The sequence below is a fragment of the Chiloscyllium punctatum genome, chromosome 27, assembly GCF_047496795.1.
Source record: "Chiloscyllium punctatum isolate Juve2018m chromosome 27, sChiPun1.3, whole genome shotgun sequence".
In the NCBI taxonomy this organism is placed as follows: domain Eukaryota; kingdom Metazoa; phylum Chordata; class Chondrichthyes; order Orectolobiformes; family Hemiscylliidae; genus Chiloscyllium; species Chiloscyllium punctatum.
The window spans coordinates 24,290,272-24,308,730 of record NC_092765.1 but is presented as its reverse complement, the minus strand read 5'-3'; the positions used below and the strand labels follow the sequence as shown (position 1 = coordinate 24,308,730).

At 38.6% G+C, this 18,459-nt stretch overlaps 1 protein-coding gene across 1 annotated transcript in view; it reads right to left on the bottom strand.

The window, feature by feature from the left end:
- The window catches only part of fndc5a (fibronectin type III domain containing 5a), a 101,596-nt gene that overhangs the window by 47,433 nt on the left and 35,704 nt on the right, over positions 1–18,459 (bottom strand). Inside the window, exon 3 of the mRNA XM_072548339.1 lies at positions 320–435. Within this exon, the coding sequence (XP_072404440.1) occupies positions 320–435 (116 nt within the window). The remainder of the gene's footprint in view (positions 1–319; positions 436–18,459) is intronic.

Genomic DNA, 18,459 nt, shown 5'->3' with positions numbered 1-18,459 from the left:
GGAGGAAACCAGAGCACCTGGAGGAAACCCACGCAGACACAAGGAGAATGTGCATACTCCACACAGACAGTCCTCGAGGTTTGAATTGAACTTAGGACCCTGGTGCTGTGAGGCAGCAGTGCTAACCACTGAGCCACAGTCCCACCCCTTTTATTTCCTTTTTTTCTTTTTTTTAAATGGTTTTAAGACCAGTACAGAACAGCTATAGAGTCATACAGCACAGAAACACACCATTCAGATTAGATTAGATTAGATATTGAGGAACAAGTGCAATGCAATGGGCAGAATTAGAATTAAAAATGACCAAATACAGTAATACCTGCTGTGAAATAGCATAGCCAATAACAGCATCTCCATCAGGAACCTCCCATGATACCACTGCCGAGTTGGCCTGCAGCTGTCGAACTGTGACATTGACGGGAGCTGCTGGTATGTCTACGATTGGAGAAAGGAATCAAATTAAAATAAATCTCTTCACATGTTCTACTTGAAATCTATTTTAAAAGCAATGGTTTCCCACCCACTGATCTCCAGAATTTTAATTTGCAATACATTCATCTAACTTAAATTGGGTTTTGTTTCTTTTTTAATTCTTGACAATTTGAGGAATGGCAGGTCTTGGGAAATAATCATTTCAACCGCAGGTATACTGCAATACAAACACATCACACACTCCCTTTGAACATGGTCTTCGAGGAACACCTCAGCTGTGATAGTGTGACATTTCCATTTGTCACACTATCTGACTCAATGTAAAATTGCTAAGTCAGTGTCCTATTTGAAAGCAATTTTTATTTTACTTCCTAAGCACGTCTCGTTTATCAATGGAAAACTGTATAAAATGATATATGTTTAGGTTTCTTGCTGACAGTATCAAAATTACTCATAGATTATTATCTGATCAGTAATTTACAAGTAAGTACTTGTGGTCCAAAGCAAACTGATATTTTCATGATAGGAAAATCAAAAAGTTTCAGACAATTTCTATTTGACCCTGGTAACTTAAGTCATAATAGACTTTTTATTTTGAATAATATGTAGATGTTATAAAGATTTGTAGGGCACCAATGCAACACAACCTAAAGTTCCTATTCAACCGTGCACTGTTAAATTATTTACAACTTTCAATACTCCTTCATGAAATGTTACTCATTCAAGAACACCAAACAAAAAACATCTTACCAATGGCAGAAAACCAAACAAGATTGTATAAAAATGTACTTTTTAAAATGTTGAATGTATAGGGACTTTCTATTGGTAAATTAATTAAATCCTTTTACCAATCAGCAGACAGGTCTATGCCATTGTGCCTTTGCAGAACCAATCACTACAATCTACTATTTGGGTAGAGTACTTCCACCAATCCTCCTTTCTATACTCTGTCCAAGGAGTTGGTTATGTTGGTTATGTTAGAACCTTTGCTGATTTTTCATTATTTTTATTTTATTATTTTATCAGTTTTGGATTGGACTTGTGAATGGGGAACTGTGAGCAAAATGTGACTTTAGACTGTAGGCAATGGCTTGTGTTAAAAGAAAAACAGACAAAACAAGCTTTTTGTTTATTCACGAGGCCAGGTCTGGGAGGTAATTGCAGGGCGTTCCCTGATCAAAGGTTCTGCAAATGCTTTGTCATTGGTGAACGGCATTATATTTTAATAGATAACCTAGGTTGGCTGTTAAAGAAGTTAGTACCTGAAAATTGGTTCCAGCAAGTCTGGAAAAGACCTTATGCTCACACAGATGACAGATGTTTAATGGTAACTGGGATGTTGTGGAGGAGATGGTTAGTATGTCAGGGAGTGATCCGAGTCTCAATTGAATTTTGGACTGCTCTTTCTGTGAAAAAGAAAAGTGTCTGGGCAGGGGCTTTCAAATCAACAGCCAATCTCCCTTGAGCAGCTCATGGAAGTTCAAAGAACTGAAAACTAAGTATTCCTGTCTTTATCTGAATGAACTGTGAAGGTGGCAATGATCAACATCTTTCAGAAAGTCAACTAGAAAACCAAAATCTTTGCCTGTGGAACAACACTTTATGAAAACCATTGAAGTAATCTGGTCAGTTTTGTTATCTTCTTTCATTTATTACCTAACTCTTTTGTTTGTTTGTCTGTCTTTTGTGTGAACGGGGCTGAAAATAAAGGTCTTTAGATTTATAACATAAACCAATTAAATTAATTTTTGCTCTACTGAAGTTATTGTGCTGTTAATAAATTGCTAAGTCTTTTGTTTAAGATACAAACCAGTGATTGGAATTAATTATTTGCAAAACCTAGGATTGGTTCTTCAAAAGTCATGTTCAGAATGATTGGAATCAATTTTGAGAGTCTTTGAAGATTTTAGTTTTAACGTGTTATTAATGTGGAGATTGAAAAGTTGGTTTGGTTCAGCTGTTTGTCTGTCTCCATTTCATAACAGTTAATAGTGGTAAAGCAAAATGACTAGTGAATCTTGACAAGATGTCGTAACAACAAGATGTAATTTATTGTATGGTATCAAGAGCTACAAGTTACTTTGGTTTATTAGATTTAGTTATTAAGATTATATAGAGCGAGAGGTGACACATCTAACCCCCACTGACATGTCAAACTAGATTCCTCAATTCTTCACCCAAATCTCTATATCAGCACCAAGTTGGGTGGAGCTGACATTAACCCTTTCAGAACTTATACAACAGTGCATGCTTCATAGGATAGCCAGATGTCCTGTTTTAAGCTAGATTTTCTTTATGGTACAATAAAAAAAATTTTTTCACTTGCTTCTATGTCACATGATGTGAAGACTTTGGCTTTCAAGGCAAGTAAAGATAGTGATTAATTGTCTTCAGCAAAGTAAATCTCAGAACTCTAACAAGATTACAGCCCTGCCTGTTTTTTTTCAATTTAGTGAAAACTGATACCTTTCATGTCCATAAAAATAGATGGACACTGATGTCTCTACTACCTCTTCTGGATGCTGATGTTGAAACTGTCACACATGGTGCATTGCTTTTCAAATTGTTTTTCAAATATATCTTGAGGAACTACAGAACCGCTCTTTTGTACTTAGCTGTGTGCGGTGACTAAGCAACTGTAGCATCTCTCAGACATTTGCAATCACCTGTTTTAAGACATTTACTGTTGGTTCTGAAACTGTCAAATACATTAACCAGTCACTGACTTCCAGCCAAAATCGTCTTCTAGAATCAAACGGACTGCATATAAATAGAACCAGATTGCAAATATTTTATGGCCTCCTGACTAATTTGCTTTTGTTATCTAGTCTCTCTTAACAAGGTAGTTATGTCTTAGCCATAAACTATCTCAACCAAACAAGAAAACATAACATTCCTAGCTCTTCAGAGGCACCACTATGCTGATTATCATTTGATAACAGCCCCTCTTTATAAATTTACTGCATTCCAATCAAGAGGCTTAACTTCAGCTCGAAACATCCAGCACCTTGCACTTTCTGTCTGCCTGTGACTATTATCCATATGCTAGCTTCCTGCCAATCTCCTATTGAACCTTTACTCGCTTAAATCCTAATACCACACAGGGCAAAATTTTCCCATGCCTCAAGCAACATGGGCAACAGAGAAATGTGAGAAAGTACAGCGAGAATGAAAAAAATCTGATTCTCGATGCGGAAAACAAAAGAACTCCAATTTTCCCCTTAAGGTTTTCACAGCAAGCTCACAATCTCATTTATTTCCATGCATTTGCATCTTATTAGTAGCTAATCTTCCTCATTTATATGCAGCTCGTGGTTCTCCCATTCACTTTGAGGAAACTAGACGTCATCAATTCCTGACTGGAAAATGACACAGTTTGTAACTATCACTAGTTTATCGCTAGTGATCTAGTGATACAAATTGCCGTGTGCTTCTCTGGGCCTCCATTTTAAGCTCTACTTACCAACATCTCATCACATACACCATGAACAGCATCTGCCTCCTCCCTTCTTCTAGGGAAGTCAACACCAGCAAAACATTCATTTCACCACATCTTCACAGTTGACCTCTGACTAAACTCATAATATATACTTCAGCCCTTCACTAGTGCCCTTTCGAGCTCATGGAACTATCAATGTTCTTGCAGGACAATAGTGGTGCACACCTATCTCATGCACTTGAGTAGGATGCATTTTATTGTTCTTAGCTTGCTTTCATACAGCTTAATCATTTTGAGCTTACTTTGAGGCTCACAGGATCTCTGGCATGCATTACTGTTTAGCAGATTGAGCTTCACTAAGAACTTACAGGCTTGTTGACATCTCTGGATTGCATTGCCCTTTAGTGCAGAGGGGAGGTTGGGCAGCCTGTCATTGCTACCATCACTGAACAGTCAAAGGAGTGGATATTGTTGCTTAATGGCATTGTGCTCTGTCTGTGTCACACATACAGTGTGTGTCAGCAGGATGCACATCAAACACCCTGCATGTGCTTCAACCAAATGGGCAAGTCGGAAAGTCTTGGAGAGAATAGCATTAATGGTTAGTCAGGGGGCATTGCCAAAGTCAGTCAAGCACTCACCTGATTGCAGTCCAGATGTTCGGTCTGACTCGGATTCCATTGCCTTGCAGTTCAGGATTTTACTATGGTCAATTCTGCACATCAAGTCCAATCAGTCCGGTGTGGTATATTTGGTGGAGATACACATACAGTGCAGTTAGGGAGGAAGTTCCAGGAATATGACTTAGTGACAGTGAAGGAACAGCAATATATTTCCAAGTCAGGATGCTGAGTGACTTGGAGAGGAACTTGCAATGGTGGTATTTTTATGTATCTGATGCCATTGTCATTTTAGATGGTGGTGGTTGCAGGTTTGGAAGGTGCTGTCTAAGGAACCTGAGTGAATTTCTGCAGAGCATCTTGTGGCTGTTACCCACTGTTGCTACTGGTGAACGGAGTGAATGTTTGTGGATGTTGTGCCAATCAAGTAGGCTGCTTTGTCTTATAGGGTGTCAAACTTCTTGAATGCTGTTGGCGCTGCACCCCTCCAGGCAAGTGGGGAGTATGGAAACAGGCCCTTTGGCCCAACAGGTCCACACCGAATCCTCTGAGGAGTAACCCACTCATATCCATTACCCTACCCTGCATTTTCCCCTGACTAATGCAACTAACACTATGGGCATTTGTGCCTTGCACATGGTGGACTGTCTTTTGGAGAGTCAGGAGATGAGTTACTCATTGCAGGATTCCTGGTCTCTGACCAGTTCTTGTAGCCACTGTATTTATATGGCTCCTTTAGTTTAGTTTCTGGCCAGTGGTAATCCCCAGATTGTTGATAATGGGAGGACCCAGTGATAGAAATGCCATTGAATGTCAAGGGGTCATCTGCTTTCTGTCCTTTAACTATATTAGGCATACAGCACCTAATAAAAAGTAACTCCTCAGATCCCCCCACAACAGCAAGTTCTATTCTGTACTCAAATATTTGTGTTTTTTGGGTTTTGAGATTAACTGCAATTCAATATCCAATTAGCTGTCTATTTATTTTGTTCTTCAGCTCGGTAGCAGTCTAAATCACTTAGAGTCAAGGATATGTACAGCACGGAAACAGACCTTTCGGTCCAACTCATGCATGCTGACCAAGTATCCTAACTAATCTCATCCCATTTGCCAGCACTTGGTCCATATCATTCTGAACATTTCCTATTCATATACCCATCCAGCTGCCTTTTAAATGTTGCAATTGTACCAGCCTCACCACATACTCTGGCAGTTCATTTTATACATGCACCTTCGGTCCCTTTTAAAATTTTCCCCTCGCATCCTAAACCTCTGCCCTCTAGCTCTGAACTTCCAACCCCATTTATTTAATCCATTCCCAAACAATTCATCTTGAAATGCACTCAGGCACATAATTTTGTTTTATCCCCAAAGCACCAGGGTCATCACATATGATACTCCCGAATTATTTCACTTGTATTTGCCTATGGACTTTCTACGGGATTTATCTGTAACGATACCATTTCTATTAGGCTTATGAAAAGCTGCAAATGGATGTTAACCTGCTGATGTCATGGTTTAACAGTGTGTGATCACCGCATGTTCCTGACTGATTTACCTTTAGTAACAGTGAACTCTAAACCTGAATATTACTTCTGTTAAAATTTGGCCAATGTCAAATGTAAGAGTTTAAAATGAGGTGAAATAACATAATGAACTGCTTGATGACGACAGGATTTATTCAAGTGTAGAAAGACCAATGTTTTCAGGTCTGCATTGACATCTGCCTCCTTTGTCATGAACAAGTTAAGGAGAGATGAATTGATCCCCACCCCACCTTTTGGAATTCCTGGTCTGACTATAACAAAGATTTTTAATCCTTGTATGCATGCAGGTGTGCCATGCTTCAATTAAAACATGATACTAATCAAAACTAAAGTGACAATTACCAGGTTTTCTTGAGTGAAGAGGAGTTTTATTATTCGCTTGTCACAAGAAAATTAATAAAATGCAAGTTCAACTACACACAAATACAAGTATGAAGTTTAAAAAGAGGTGAGAGTCTAAAACACAAAAAATTAAGAATTCCAGGCTCCCTGATATAGGAAACATATGTTGTGAAACTTGGAAGAATTCAGGAAAGACTTAGAAGCATATTGCTGGGGTTGGAGGGTTTGAGCTATAGGGAGAGGTTGATTATCTGGGGCTATTTTCCCTGGAGCATTGGAGGCTGATGGGTGACCTTATAGAGGTTTATAAAATCATGAGGGGCATGGATAGGGTGGATAGCCAAGGTCTTGTTCCCAGGGTGGGGGAGTCCAAAGTTAGAGGGCATAGGTTTAAGGTGAGAGGGGAAATTTTTAAAGGGACCTAGGGGGCAACATTTTCGCACAAAGGATGGTGCATGTATGGACTGAGCTGCCAGAGTATGTGGTGGAGGCTGGTGCAATTACACACACTGCAGCACAGAGGAATACACAGAGCAGAGGAAAATCACCTATACCGTGTATTCAAAAAGAAGAATGGGTACCCAATGAACACAGTCCGCCGATTTCTCAGCAACAAACTCAAACAAGCAGACAAAACACGTCCAGAAACCCTAGCCACTCTCCCCTACATCAAAGACATCTCGGGAGTGACTGCCAGACTACTCAGACCCCTTGGCATCATGGTGGCCCACAAACCCACCAACACACTAAAACAGCAACTAATGAACTTGAAAGACCCTATACAGACAACAAGCAAAACTAATGTTATTTACAAAATATCATGCAAGCACTGTAACAAACACTACATTGGACAAACAGGCAGAAGATTAGGCATCAGGATACATGAACATCAACCAGTATCCTTAAATACAGATATGGAAGGACACCACTTTGACTGGGATAACACATCCATCCTAGGACAATCCAAACAGAGACACACATGAGAATTCCTAGAAGTGTGGCATTCCAACTGGAACTCTATCAACCAACACATTGACTCGGACCCCATTTACCACCCCCTGAGAAAAAGAACAGGAAATTACATCACCATAGGAAATAACATCACCACATGAAATGACATCACCAACCCAAAGAAACCCAACACAAAAATAGAAAGCAGGAATCATTAGCAGTGCTTTGTCTGGAGGCTCACTGAAGACGTTACCTAATATGGTGACAAAACATCTGAAAATGAACCTTCCAGCTCAGCGAGCAAACCTACATCCAGAACCTCAACCTGAGCTCCAAAGCTTCTCAAAACTTGGTACAATTACGTTTAAAAGCCATCTGGATGGTACATGAATAGGAATGGTTTCGAGGGATATGGGCCAAATACTCGCAAATGGGACTAGATTAATTTAGGGTATTTGCTCAGCATGGACAAGTTGGACCAAAAGGTCTGTTTCCATGCTGTAAAACTCTATGATCTATAAAGGGAGTCAGTTTGAAACATCTTCAGGGACCTTGAGGTGTTAGATTTTAATCTGAGACCATAGTTATTTAATTGTTGTCTTATATCTTGAGCAGCAGGGTGATTTATTGGTATCCTTGAGTTGGCAGTGAACGGATGTTTCCCTTATCTGCTTTTTCACCTGGCATTATTGCTTTGGAGAGGCTGAGAGAAAAACAGAGTAGGAAAACAAGTCTTCTTGCTCTGCAGTTACAAATCCATTTTTCTCTCTTTCTCTCCCTCTCCCTCTCCCTCTCCCTCTCTCCACCCTATGCCCCAAAGACTGAACTACTTTCCCTTTGTGTATTCCCATGTCTATCTTAATTGTTTAATTCCAAGCTGGATAATCTGCAGACAACTTGCATCCCAGTATGTGAAATTTCTAGAAAGGTCTAAGTCAAACAGGGAGACACTGATTTGGGTTAATGGATTCAATCATTGTGATGACATATTAATTTAAGTCTTGTTTATTGGTGTTTTTTTGAACTGGGACAACTTGTGTTCATCTTAGATCAATGTTATTTCCTTCTTTAAAAAGTACCATGAAATGTCCCAGGTATTAATAATAGGATGATGAAAGTCGAAAATTGATTTTACTATTATTGGAACATCTTATAATGGTGCAAATTAAATTTATGTTGTAACTGTATTAGTCCTGAAGAAATCTGGATTTTATTTTCAGTCCCCTCGGGTGGATATAAACATTGCATGTATATTAATTCCACAATTTAGACTGTAAATTTCACACTATCTTGTAATTCATTCTTTGGGTCTCAATGCAGGTTGCATTTCAATGACTAACTGCTTCATTCCAAAATGATCATGGGAAATCATTTTGAAATATCCTAGCAATAGTTAAGCCAGGAATCATTGAAAATGAAGCATGTAAATCATCTAAATTCCATCTGCTATTTCTTTTAATTTCAGCTCATTTTAAATTACTGTGCTTTTATTCATTTTAAATATATTATTCTAAGAGAAATCAATATCAGACTTAAAACAGTTCAAGGCTTGCTGTGCTCGTCCAGCCTCCTGCTTGTCTACCTTGGATTCCAGCATCTGCAGTTTTTTTTCTCTAAAGAGAGAGAAGGACGGTTGGATAGACAAAGCAGTGGAAAGCGGTCAGTCTAAGAGAATGAATAGCTGCTAATGGGGACAATTAGTGGCTAACAATGGGTTGTGTGTAATAGCAGACCATGTGATAAGAAGGCCTGGTGTGTAAGAGTTGGGTAGGGACATGAGAGAAATTTTCTTAGGCCCTAAAATTGTTGAACTTGATATTGAATCCAGAAGGCTATAGAATTCCCAATGGACTCCCAAGTTCTGTTCTTCTCTCACTTTGCACTCTATTTCTGTTTATCATTTACTCCTTACCCCTTCCTCTCATCCGATCCTCTGCATAAAAACAACATTTTCATAGCTACCATCAGTTCTGAAGAAGGGTTACTGGACCTGAAATGTTAACTCTGATTTCTCTCCACAGGTGTTGCTGGACCTGCTGAGCTTTTCCAGCAATTGCTGTTTTTGTTTCTGATTTCCATCATCTGCCGTTCTTTCATTTTTCATATAGCATTTTTAAAAGATATGGCCAGTACAGACTGGTTCTTTATTAGACAATTTTATCACAAGACAGATGGATACTAAAATACAGCTGTTAGTCGGTTAATTGCTAAAACAATTCTGCCACAAAACACAATCATTTCCCTAACTAATCATCTTAATCATTTCGACTATGGATGCAATCAATCATACAGATGTATTTACATAATTATCAAGACACAAATGTTGATGTGTCTGTTTTGACACATTAACCCATCTTTTTCAACGCATCTCTGAAAATAATTTTGAAAAATATTCTCTCCATTCAACACTGCTATTTAATGTGCCACTATTTAAAAAGCTATTTCATAGATTTCTGTTATCTACGCAAGCTGATACATCATGACAATCTGGTTATAGAAGTCCAGCCTTACTTGACCTTACAGGAAAATGAAATAAAACCGCATACTATAAAATCTTTCTTAATTAACATAGGGTTAACATTCACAGTGCTATGACACTAATGTGCATCCTGCTTAAATTTATATAAATGCAAGTCAACAGTAAGTTTTCAGAGATGGAACTGTCAGAATTGTGCTTGTTGGAGTGTCATTCACTTCGTCAGGAAGAACTTCCAATTCAATTCTGAAGGAGGACAAGGTCAAAACAGTAATGGGAACAAAAACAATTCAATAGAAATGTCATTTCTATTTTTCTGATGTTTTCTGAGCACTTGCCTTCTCTATTCTATATCCCATGTTGACAGCAACAACTTTATTCATGGCTGTTTGATGTGGGCTTACAAATAGAAAGAGCCAGAGCTGTTAAGTTGCATAGGATTTGAGAGAGGCATGAAGTCTTTTTGTCAGACTGGTATCAAACAATGTCAGGGATTCCTTGAGTCCGGAGGACAAATGGAAGCTTTTCAAACGTTATTAAATGTACGTTGCATTCAATTTTCAGGCTGATCATGGAACCTATTAATTTTATTTTGTCTAAAACCCCAAGGTTCTATGAGTTTGTAAATGTATCACTAATGACTACCAACATAGATGAGACCTAATCAGAGTTTATTCTGAATTAGCCAAATTAGTCTGGAGAATATAATAATGGCCATAGTTTCAAATTCTTGTAGTTTTCGTCGTTTCTTAGGAAATGCAAGTCCATCTCTATCCTTTGGGTCCTTTTCATCTTTGTTTTTCTCTGAACCTCGAGGGGTCCCTGCAGATATTTCAAAAAGTTATTCCTCTTAACTAAGTGCTAACTACAGCTGTCTCAGCAAAGTCTGCATCCTCCCAAGTTCTCCTTAAGTGACAGTGGATTGGATTTATCCATTATCCAGTGTCAGAAGATTGTAGATGGGGCAGTAGCTCTGTGGATTGCATTGCTGCCTCACAGTGCCAGGCACTCAGGTCAATTCTACCCTTGGGTGACTGTCTGTGTGGAATTTGCACATTTTCCCCCATGTCTGCTTGGGTTTACACCAGGTGCTCTGGTTTGCCCCGACAATCCAAAGACATGCAGGTTAGATGGTTATGCTGAATTGCCCACAGTGTTCAGGAATGTGCAGGCTAGGGAAATGCAGGGTTACAGGGATCGGGTGGGTCTGGGTGGAATGATCATCAGATGGTCAGCTTGAATTTGCTTGGCCGAATGAGCTGCTTCCACACTCGAGGGATCCTGTGATTATTTTTACTCTTAGTGTAGCAGTCTGAAGTCTGGACTATGGGCATTATTTTAGGGAGGTCCTGACATAAGCTGGGATCATTCAATATGTAATATGAAAATAAGGCAATACATTGAAAGCATTGTTATAGGACTGTGAATATAACAAACCAATAACAATGTGAGAGGTTCTTTAACAAAGATTAAAATGAACAACGTACTTTGTCATATTGTGCATAGATTAGTGATAAATATTTCCTTAACTCAGCTACCTTCAATTGCAAAAGAAGACAAGAAATTTGTAGGATTCCTTTATGATTTGTTTCCCATTTGCATGCCTCTACCTTCCTCCTTGTGTTCCAAATGTTCAGCCACTTCCTCTATTACAAAAATCTCTGACGTCAAACTTTGTGTTTTTTCATTCTTGCAGCTCTTTCAGATTCAGCACTGGCATTGGAAAACATCCTGAACTGTTTCCCACTCTCTATTCTCATCTCATTTATCTGCGGATAATACTGTAGTCATTGTTTCTTTCATAGTTAGAAAATGCTCACAATAGACTGGTCAAGCATTTTGGGTTAAAACAATTCACAATGTTTTTATCCTTTACCCGTGGCCTATATGTGTTTCACAAAATCAAAATGTTCTATTTTTTCTTTGTTTCATGCCATTTCACTGACAAATACTATGGGTGGAATTTGTTGTTGGTAATGGGGGTGTCGCATGTCATATCACTTCTTTGTGGGAGACCTGATGCAGATATTAGGCAATTAAGTGCTTGCCCAGACAGACTTATAATTCCCATCGGATTCAGTTCCTGTTAGGGTGGAAATGCTGCCTATAGAGTTGCCAAATGTTCAGAAAACCAGCAGATCTCAAGTATCAGCAGCACCACCAGGAATGTTGGCTGCTGTTATTGCATAGCATTAGGGTTGCACGCTGGAAGTCAAGCTCTCTTACTCCCAGAGTCTTCACAAAAGTTAAAGGCTTTGCAAAACACACAAAGTTCCCCTAATTTGCCTTATCTGCAGCCACAGATTGACAGAAAACACGTGCCAGGTTTCTATACATAACCAGCATTGCTACTTATTACAAATTAATAAACACGAGTTACAGGTAAACAGTTATGAGCATCATCAAATAAGCCTACTAATTAAAACTCTAACCAATTTATAAACTCCCTCTGCACACATCCACACCCACTGCACTGGCTCAGACACAAAAACACATGTATTATGGGTGGCAGGAAGGTTGGGCAGGCAGTTCACTGATCTCCGTCCACATGACTTATTGAGATGATCCTTTTACTGATCAGAAAGCCACTTCTCAATCTTCCTTTTCCAGATGCTTCCACTTGATTGCAGGAGTCGCAGGGTGATTGGTTCACACTTACAAAGAGTTTTGATTTATTGATTAAAACTCAGAGCTGACAGCAGCTGGAAAGTGGGAAATAAACAAGCTATCTTCAGGCTTCAGATGCTTTTTACTGCAGAGATCCAATGGTTGTTGCAAAAGCATTCACACCCTCAGCTGTTTACTACCCAGGAGCCAATGCATAGTTGTTACCAAGCAGAAGGTCTTTGTCATCATTAGCTGTTGTTAGGTAATCTGGTTTTAAAATGTGTAGTAATCCTTCAACAATCATTTATTTTTTTCAAAATAGTTTTTTGTTCCATTTCTGTTCATAATCATGAAAAACAATATGACACTGCTGGTAATTCAGAGACATTCAGCAAGAATCCTCACTGGATCTTTAATAAAAGGGAAATGAGAAAAAAATGCAGGTGTAGGGAGGGGATTGCTTAAGGGGGAGGGAGAAGATGGGTTTGAAGTAAGAGCAAAAGGGTGGTTTCTAGCTGGTACCCTTCCTGATTCCCTCAATCAGGCACTGAGGGCTTCTATTATGAAGCTGGTATACCCATGAGGGTTTGGTGGACAGGATTCTATACACATGGGAGACCTGTGAAATTTTCATTTGATTCCTGAGTGATCATTAAATCTCGGGGATTAGTAATCATTAACGAGCCTAATTGACTTCCTAGTGCTCGTAGTTCACTTCCCCTCATTGGCTTCTTTCCAATGCACACTTAAGGCGGGAGTCTCTGCCAGGAGTTGGACTTTAAGCCTTCTGTGTGATTGCCTGAATTTGCCCATTCCAGCAGGTTGCATTTAGTAGAAATCAAGAATATACATGTCAACAGAATTTACTTATGAATCCAATAACTTGCATTTAAAAAAATGTTAAGATTGGACAATATAACTGTGCACTTGCAAAATTTCAAGCTAAGATGAGTGTTACGATTGCAGACAATAGAAAATGTCAGAAGGGGAGGTAATAGATTTGATTTTCAACAGTTTGTGCAACAGGGTTTTAAGCAGTGGTAATTTAATCTTATTTTCTTTTTTTAAAAAAGCATAAAATGTAAGTAAAAATGTGTAGCTTTTATTGCAACTTAGTTTTTCCTGTATCCATTTGCATGTGTTTAGACAGTCTATAATTAATTTGTCCAGATATTTATTTGATGCTCCTGTGCTTTTCTTTGTAATCAATGAGTGCATTTTACTTTGCAGAACGTTATATTTATCCTTATGCATATTTAAGAGTAGATAGAAAGTGGAAGATGCTGTAGTTGCATTTAATGTCTGAAAAACTCTATATTCACCAAGGGTAAAATCTAGCCCCATGTCTCAGCAGCATACCACACTAACAAATCTGTTCCTACCTATCAAACGTCGTGCTATCTGTAATTAATTCTATATTCATCATCAAGATATCAGCAATCAGCCTCAACATGCATCTAATTAAAATAAAGCTCCTAGAGCGTGTATTTCATAAGACAATAGCTATGTTAAAAATATCATTTATAATGGATTATTACTGCTTTATCAAGCAAGTATGTGTAGCGCACGGTGGGTCATTGAACCTTGCACAGTAATGAGTTTTCCAGCTAACTCCAGCTCAGTTTAGTAGACTTCATTTAGGATCGAATAGGAGCAATGAACCCGATTAGGAATGGACTAAAGTAGAAATAGGTTCTTGAATGCAAATAAATGATACTTATGGTATGTGTTAACATGAACGTATGTGTATGAATATATGTGTGTATGTTTCGATGTATATAATGGCACAGGGTGATCACTTATCTGTGAAGTCTTTCAAGGCTGAACAAAATGCAGATGTTCATTGGTTGGCTTCTTAAGTGAAGAATAATGACTCCATGGTAGCTCTTAAAGCAATTCGGCTTCAGCAAATATATTATTGGTCTCTCTCCCGCCTGCTCCAGAGCTGTGTAATAATATCTCTGAACAGGGTAATTAGAAAATATCTTGTCTCTTATGCTGGAAGGGTTCCTGTGGTGCAGTGCTAGTGCCCTTATCTCTGAGCTAGGAAGTCTGGGTTCAAATCCAGAAATTAGTAATAATGTTTATGAAGAGCTTGATTAGAAATTATTTATCGAGAGAAAAATGAAGCAGAAAATTAAATATTACAAATTGGAGCATTTGTTCAAATTTTCAATGGAAGCACTCTAGACTTCTAGGTCAGGTATAATTTAGCCAGTTTACATTCTCTGCTTAAATATTTGAGTTCAGCCTCACTTGAAGTGGCCTCCTAGTTATTAAACAGCTTTACGTTGTGTTGATGATCACATACAATATAAAATCAATGCCAGCTCATTTGAAGTGGATTTGGACATATGTTTTTATTAGTTCTAGACCAACGTTATCAGCAATTTTTGCTACTGGTATGAATTTTAGCACCATACTATTAAAAATTTTCTTGTTGTCAGTTAAAAGGCTGTCATCTGTGGCTGGAATCAAATCAAAGTTACATTTCTTAAAACATTATACTTGTCTGTGGCAGGTTGTATATTCAGAATTTACTGGTCGATGAAATACATGCATAGTTTTTATGAAAGCAGTGTGATTCTTCTGTGAAAGAACATTTAATTCTAACCCTGGAGAGACAAACATACAACCAATATTTCTAGCCAGTGAGAAGAGCATAAACAGTGGCAGTATGATGGCTCAGTGGTCAGCACTGCTGCCTTACAGTGCCAGGGAACTGGGTTTGATTCCACCCTCAGGTGACTGTGTGGAGTTTGCACATTGTCCCTGTGTCTGTGTGCTTCCTCATGCAGATTGGCTGGATTGGCCATCTAAATTGCTTATAGAGTCCTGGGATGTGCTGGCTAGGTGGATTAGCCATGGGAAATACAGGGTTACAAGGAGGTGTGGTATGATGCTCTTCAGAGGGTCAGTGTGGGCTTGATGGGCCGAATGGTTGGCTTCCACATTGTAGGGATTCTAGAAAATTAAATGAATCAAATACAGCCTAACCTTTGCCTGAATCTTAAATCCTGTATCAAAACCAAAAGAACTGCAGATACTGCAAATCAGAAACAAAACCAGAAGTTGCTGGAGAAGCTGGCAACATCTGTGAAGAGAAACCAGAGTTAATGTTTTGGGTCTGGTCACCCTTCCTCAGAACTTCTCCAGCAATTTTTGTTTTTGTATCTTAAATCCTGTTTTTTTTTTTGTTGTTTTTTTTTCACCTTGAACTGTCATGAGGAGAATGGACAGAGTTCAATACTGACGAGGATCAGGGAGACCAGTGTTAAATCTGGACCTGTTAGGTTGCACACGGTAATGAAGAGGTACATGCCTCATGACCTCAGCCTGCTTATGAAAGCTGCCATCAAGCTGTGAGTGCCAGATCAAGTGTAGTGGGAAAAGCTTGAACTCAGCATGAAGAACTTTTTCTCGATGCTGACAGGAAATGTGAAAATGTATTCAGGATTTACTTGATTATTCACAGAATTAATTTCACACAATTGAAGTTGGTGTAAAAGCACTGTAGGAAATCAACAGAGTTCAAATGGTGAGAGAGTATGGTGTAAGTTATGGAGTTAGTCAAATATAAGTCCTTTCATGGGAAGGATGTAGCAATGATGTAGCACCGTCATTGTAAAATTCATTGTTTGGAGGAACTCAAGCAGCTGTAGGAGTAAATATCCATCTACAAGGTTTAAAAGACTTGGAGAAGGAATGTTTGGCCTATGTTATTACGCAAAGAAAAATGGATAATAAATGTAATAGGATCTTTGCTCAATGTTTACATTTACATTAGTGTTTTTAATGCTGTCACAATTCACATTGAGGTGGGGGTATTGAGGTTTGGGAAGGTGGGAGAGGGACAAGTCATGAGTGGTGAGGTAAAACTAACTCAAACACAGAAACATGATCTAGCTCAGTTAGTTATGGTTTATTGTGGTAATCTTCTGGCTGATTTGAAAAACAGTATCTGAGGGAGGGAGCCAAACAATGTATTTGAATACAAACATGCTTTGTTCAAAGATATTTGTTTAGTAACCCCATTTAGTGTTTAGAAGAGAACTTTTTTACATACTGCAATCCTGTTCACTATATTTCAATGTTATCATGCCTAAACTATTCAAATTAGTGTTTGAAGATACATAACAAATTAACTAAATAAAAAAAATCAATATATCTAAAATATCATGGCAGTAAAAGTCAAACTGTGAAGATGAAAAAAATAAAATATTTAATCATAATTCATAATAGTCATGAACAAACAGTTAAACAAAATCCTGCTGAGGGGCTTGGTCAGCCAGCTAGCATCTGTTGTTGGTGAGAAAAGGAATTGACAATTTGAAGGTAAAATGAAATGTAATTGTTTGGCTGCACAGAATTTAAATATTGATAAATGAAATACAAAACCTGAGCTTCCAGTTACTTGCCACTACAATACACCACCTTGTTGATTTACCAACATCTCTGTCTCAGGCCTGCTGCAGTGCTCCAGTGAAGCTCAGCACAAGCTGGAAGAACAGCACCTCATTTTCCACATGGAGACCCTGCAGCCCTCTGGGCTCAATATCAAGTTCAACAATTTTAGGGCTTGAGACGCCTTCTCCCATGACCTTACCCTAATCCCCACATACCAGGGCCTTGTTATCATATGATCTGCTATTACACTGTTAGCTACTAATATTCCCCATTAGTAGCCATTCATTCTCCCAGGCTGACCATTATCCACTCTTTCTGTTCTTCTCTCTCTTTGGGCTCTTTCTCCACCTATCGTTTACTGCTTACCCCTCCCTGTCCTCTGCATAAAAAAACAACTTTATCCAAGCTACCATCAATTCTGAAAAAGGGTCACTGGACCTGAAACATTAATTCTGCTTTCACTCTAGAGATGCTACCAGACCTGCTGAGATTTTCTAGCAATTTCTGCTTTTGTTTCTGATTTCCAGAATCTGCGGTTCCTTCTGTTTTTTTTAAATGGCCAGGGCATTGTCCTGGGGAATGCTGCAGGGATTGGCAGAATCTGTAAACCTTTTCTCAAAGAAAGTCGTCATGCAATGTATGTACAAATCCTTCCATGTTTACAGAACAAGGTCCTGTAGCCCCAACACATGCAATGAAACACTGCGAGCCAAACAAATAATGTAAATTGGTTTCAGAAGTAAATCTTAGTACAGTCTTGATTATTTAGCAAATGTTGTTTAATCACATTATTGCAACTAGTGTTGTGCCCTATATTCTCAGCTTTAAAAGGCATCTGGATGGGTATATGAACAGGAAGGGTTTATTGGGCCAAATGCTGGCAAATGGGACTAGACTTATTTACGATATCTGGTCAGCATGGATGAGTTGGACTGTCTGTTTCTGTGCTTTAGTCTCTATGACTCTGATTGACCTGAATGGCTTTAGAGCAAGGATTAGTTTCACGTAAGAGATAACTTTGGAAAGATAAGACAACAGATGGCAGAGAAACACAAAGTGATGCTGACTGGCAATTGGATAATTGGGAAATGCTAGCGCAGAGTTTGACTAAGAGGCAGCAGCAAAGACTTATTTTTAGATAAAGAAATAATGTAAATTGCTCCTTGAACTTGTTTTAATATTACTGCAATATTTGCTACTTTTCAATCATGCTTACCCTGTGCTGGATAAATGTAGGTGAATGGTACTTGAGAAAGTGTACTGACAAACATGGCTGACCCCCTTTTGATAACTTTCAATGATCCTGCTTCCACTATTCTCTAGGGAACCCATGCAGACACAGGGAGAATGTGCAAACTCCACACAGCGAGTCACCTGAGGCGGGAATTGAACATGGGTCACTGGCGTTGTGAGGCAGCAGTGCTAACCACTGCGCCACTCGCAAATTTACTGGAGAAGTAAATTCATTCCTATATGATTCATGCACCTATAGATAGGAGAACATCATAAATGAAGATTTTATATTTAAGTAAAATTCATGTCTTAGTTTGTGTGAACAACAGAATGAATGAGCAAATATACATTGGGGAGCATAATAAGTTAAATCATTTATCAACTAGAGTAAAAGCTCCAAGGTTC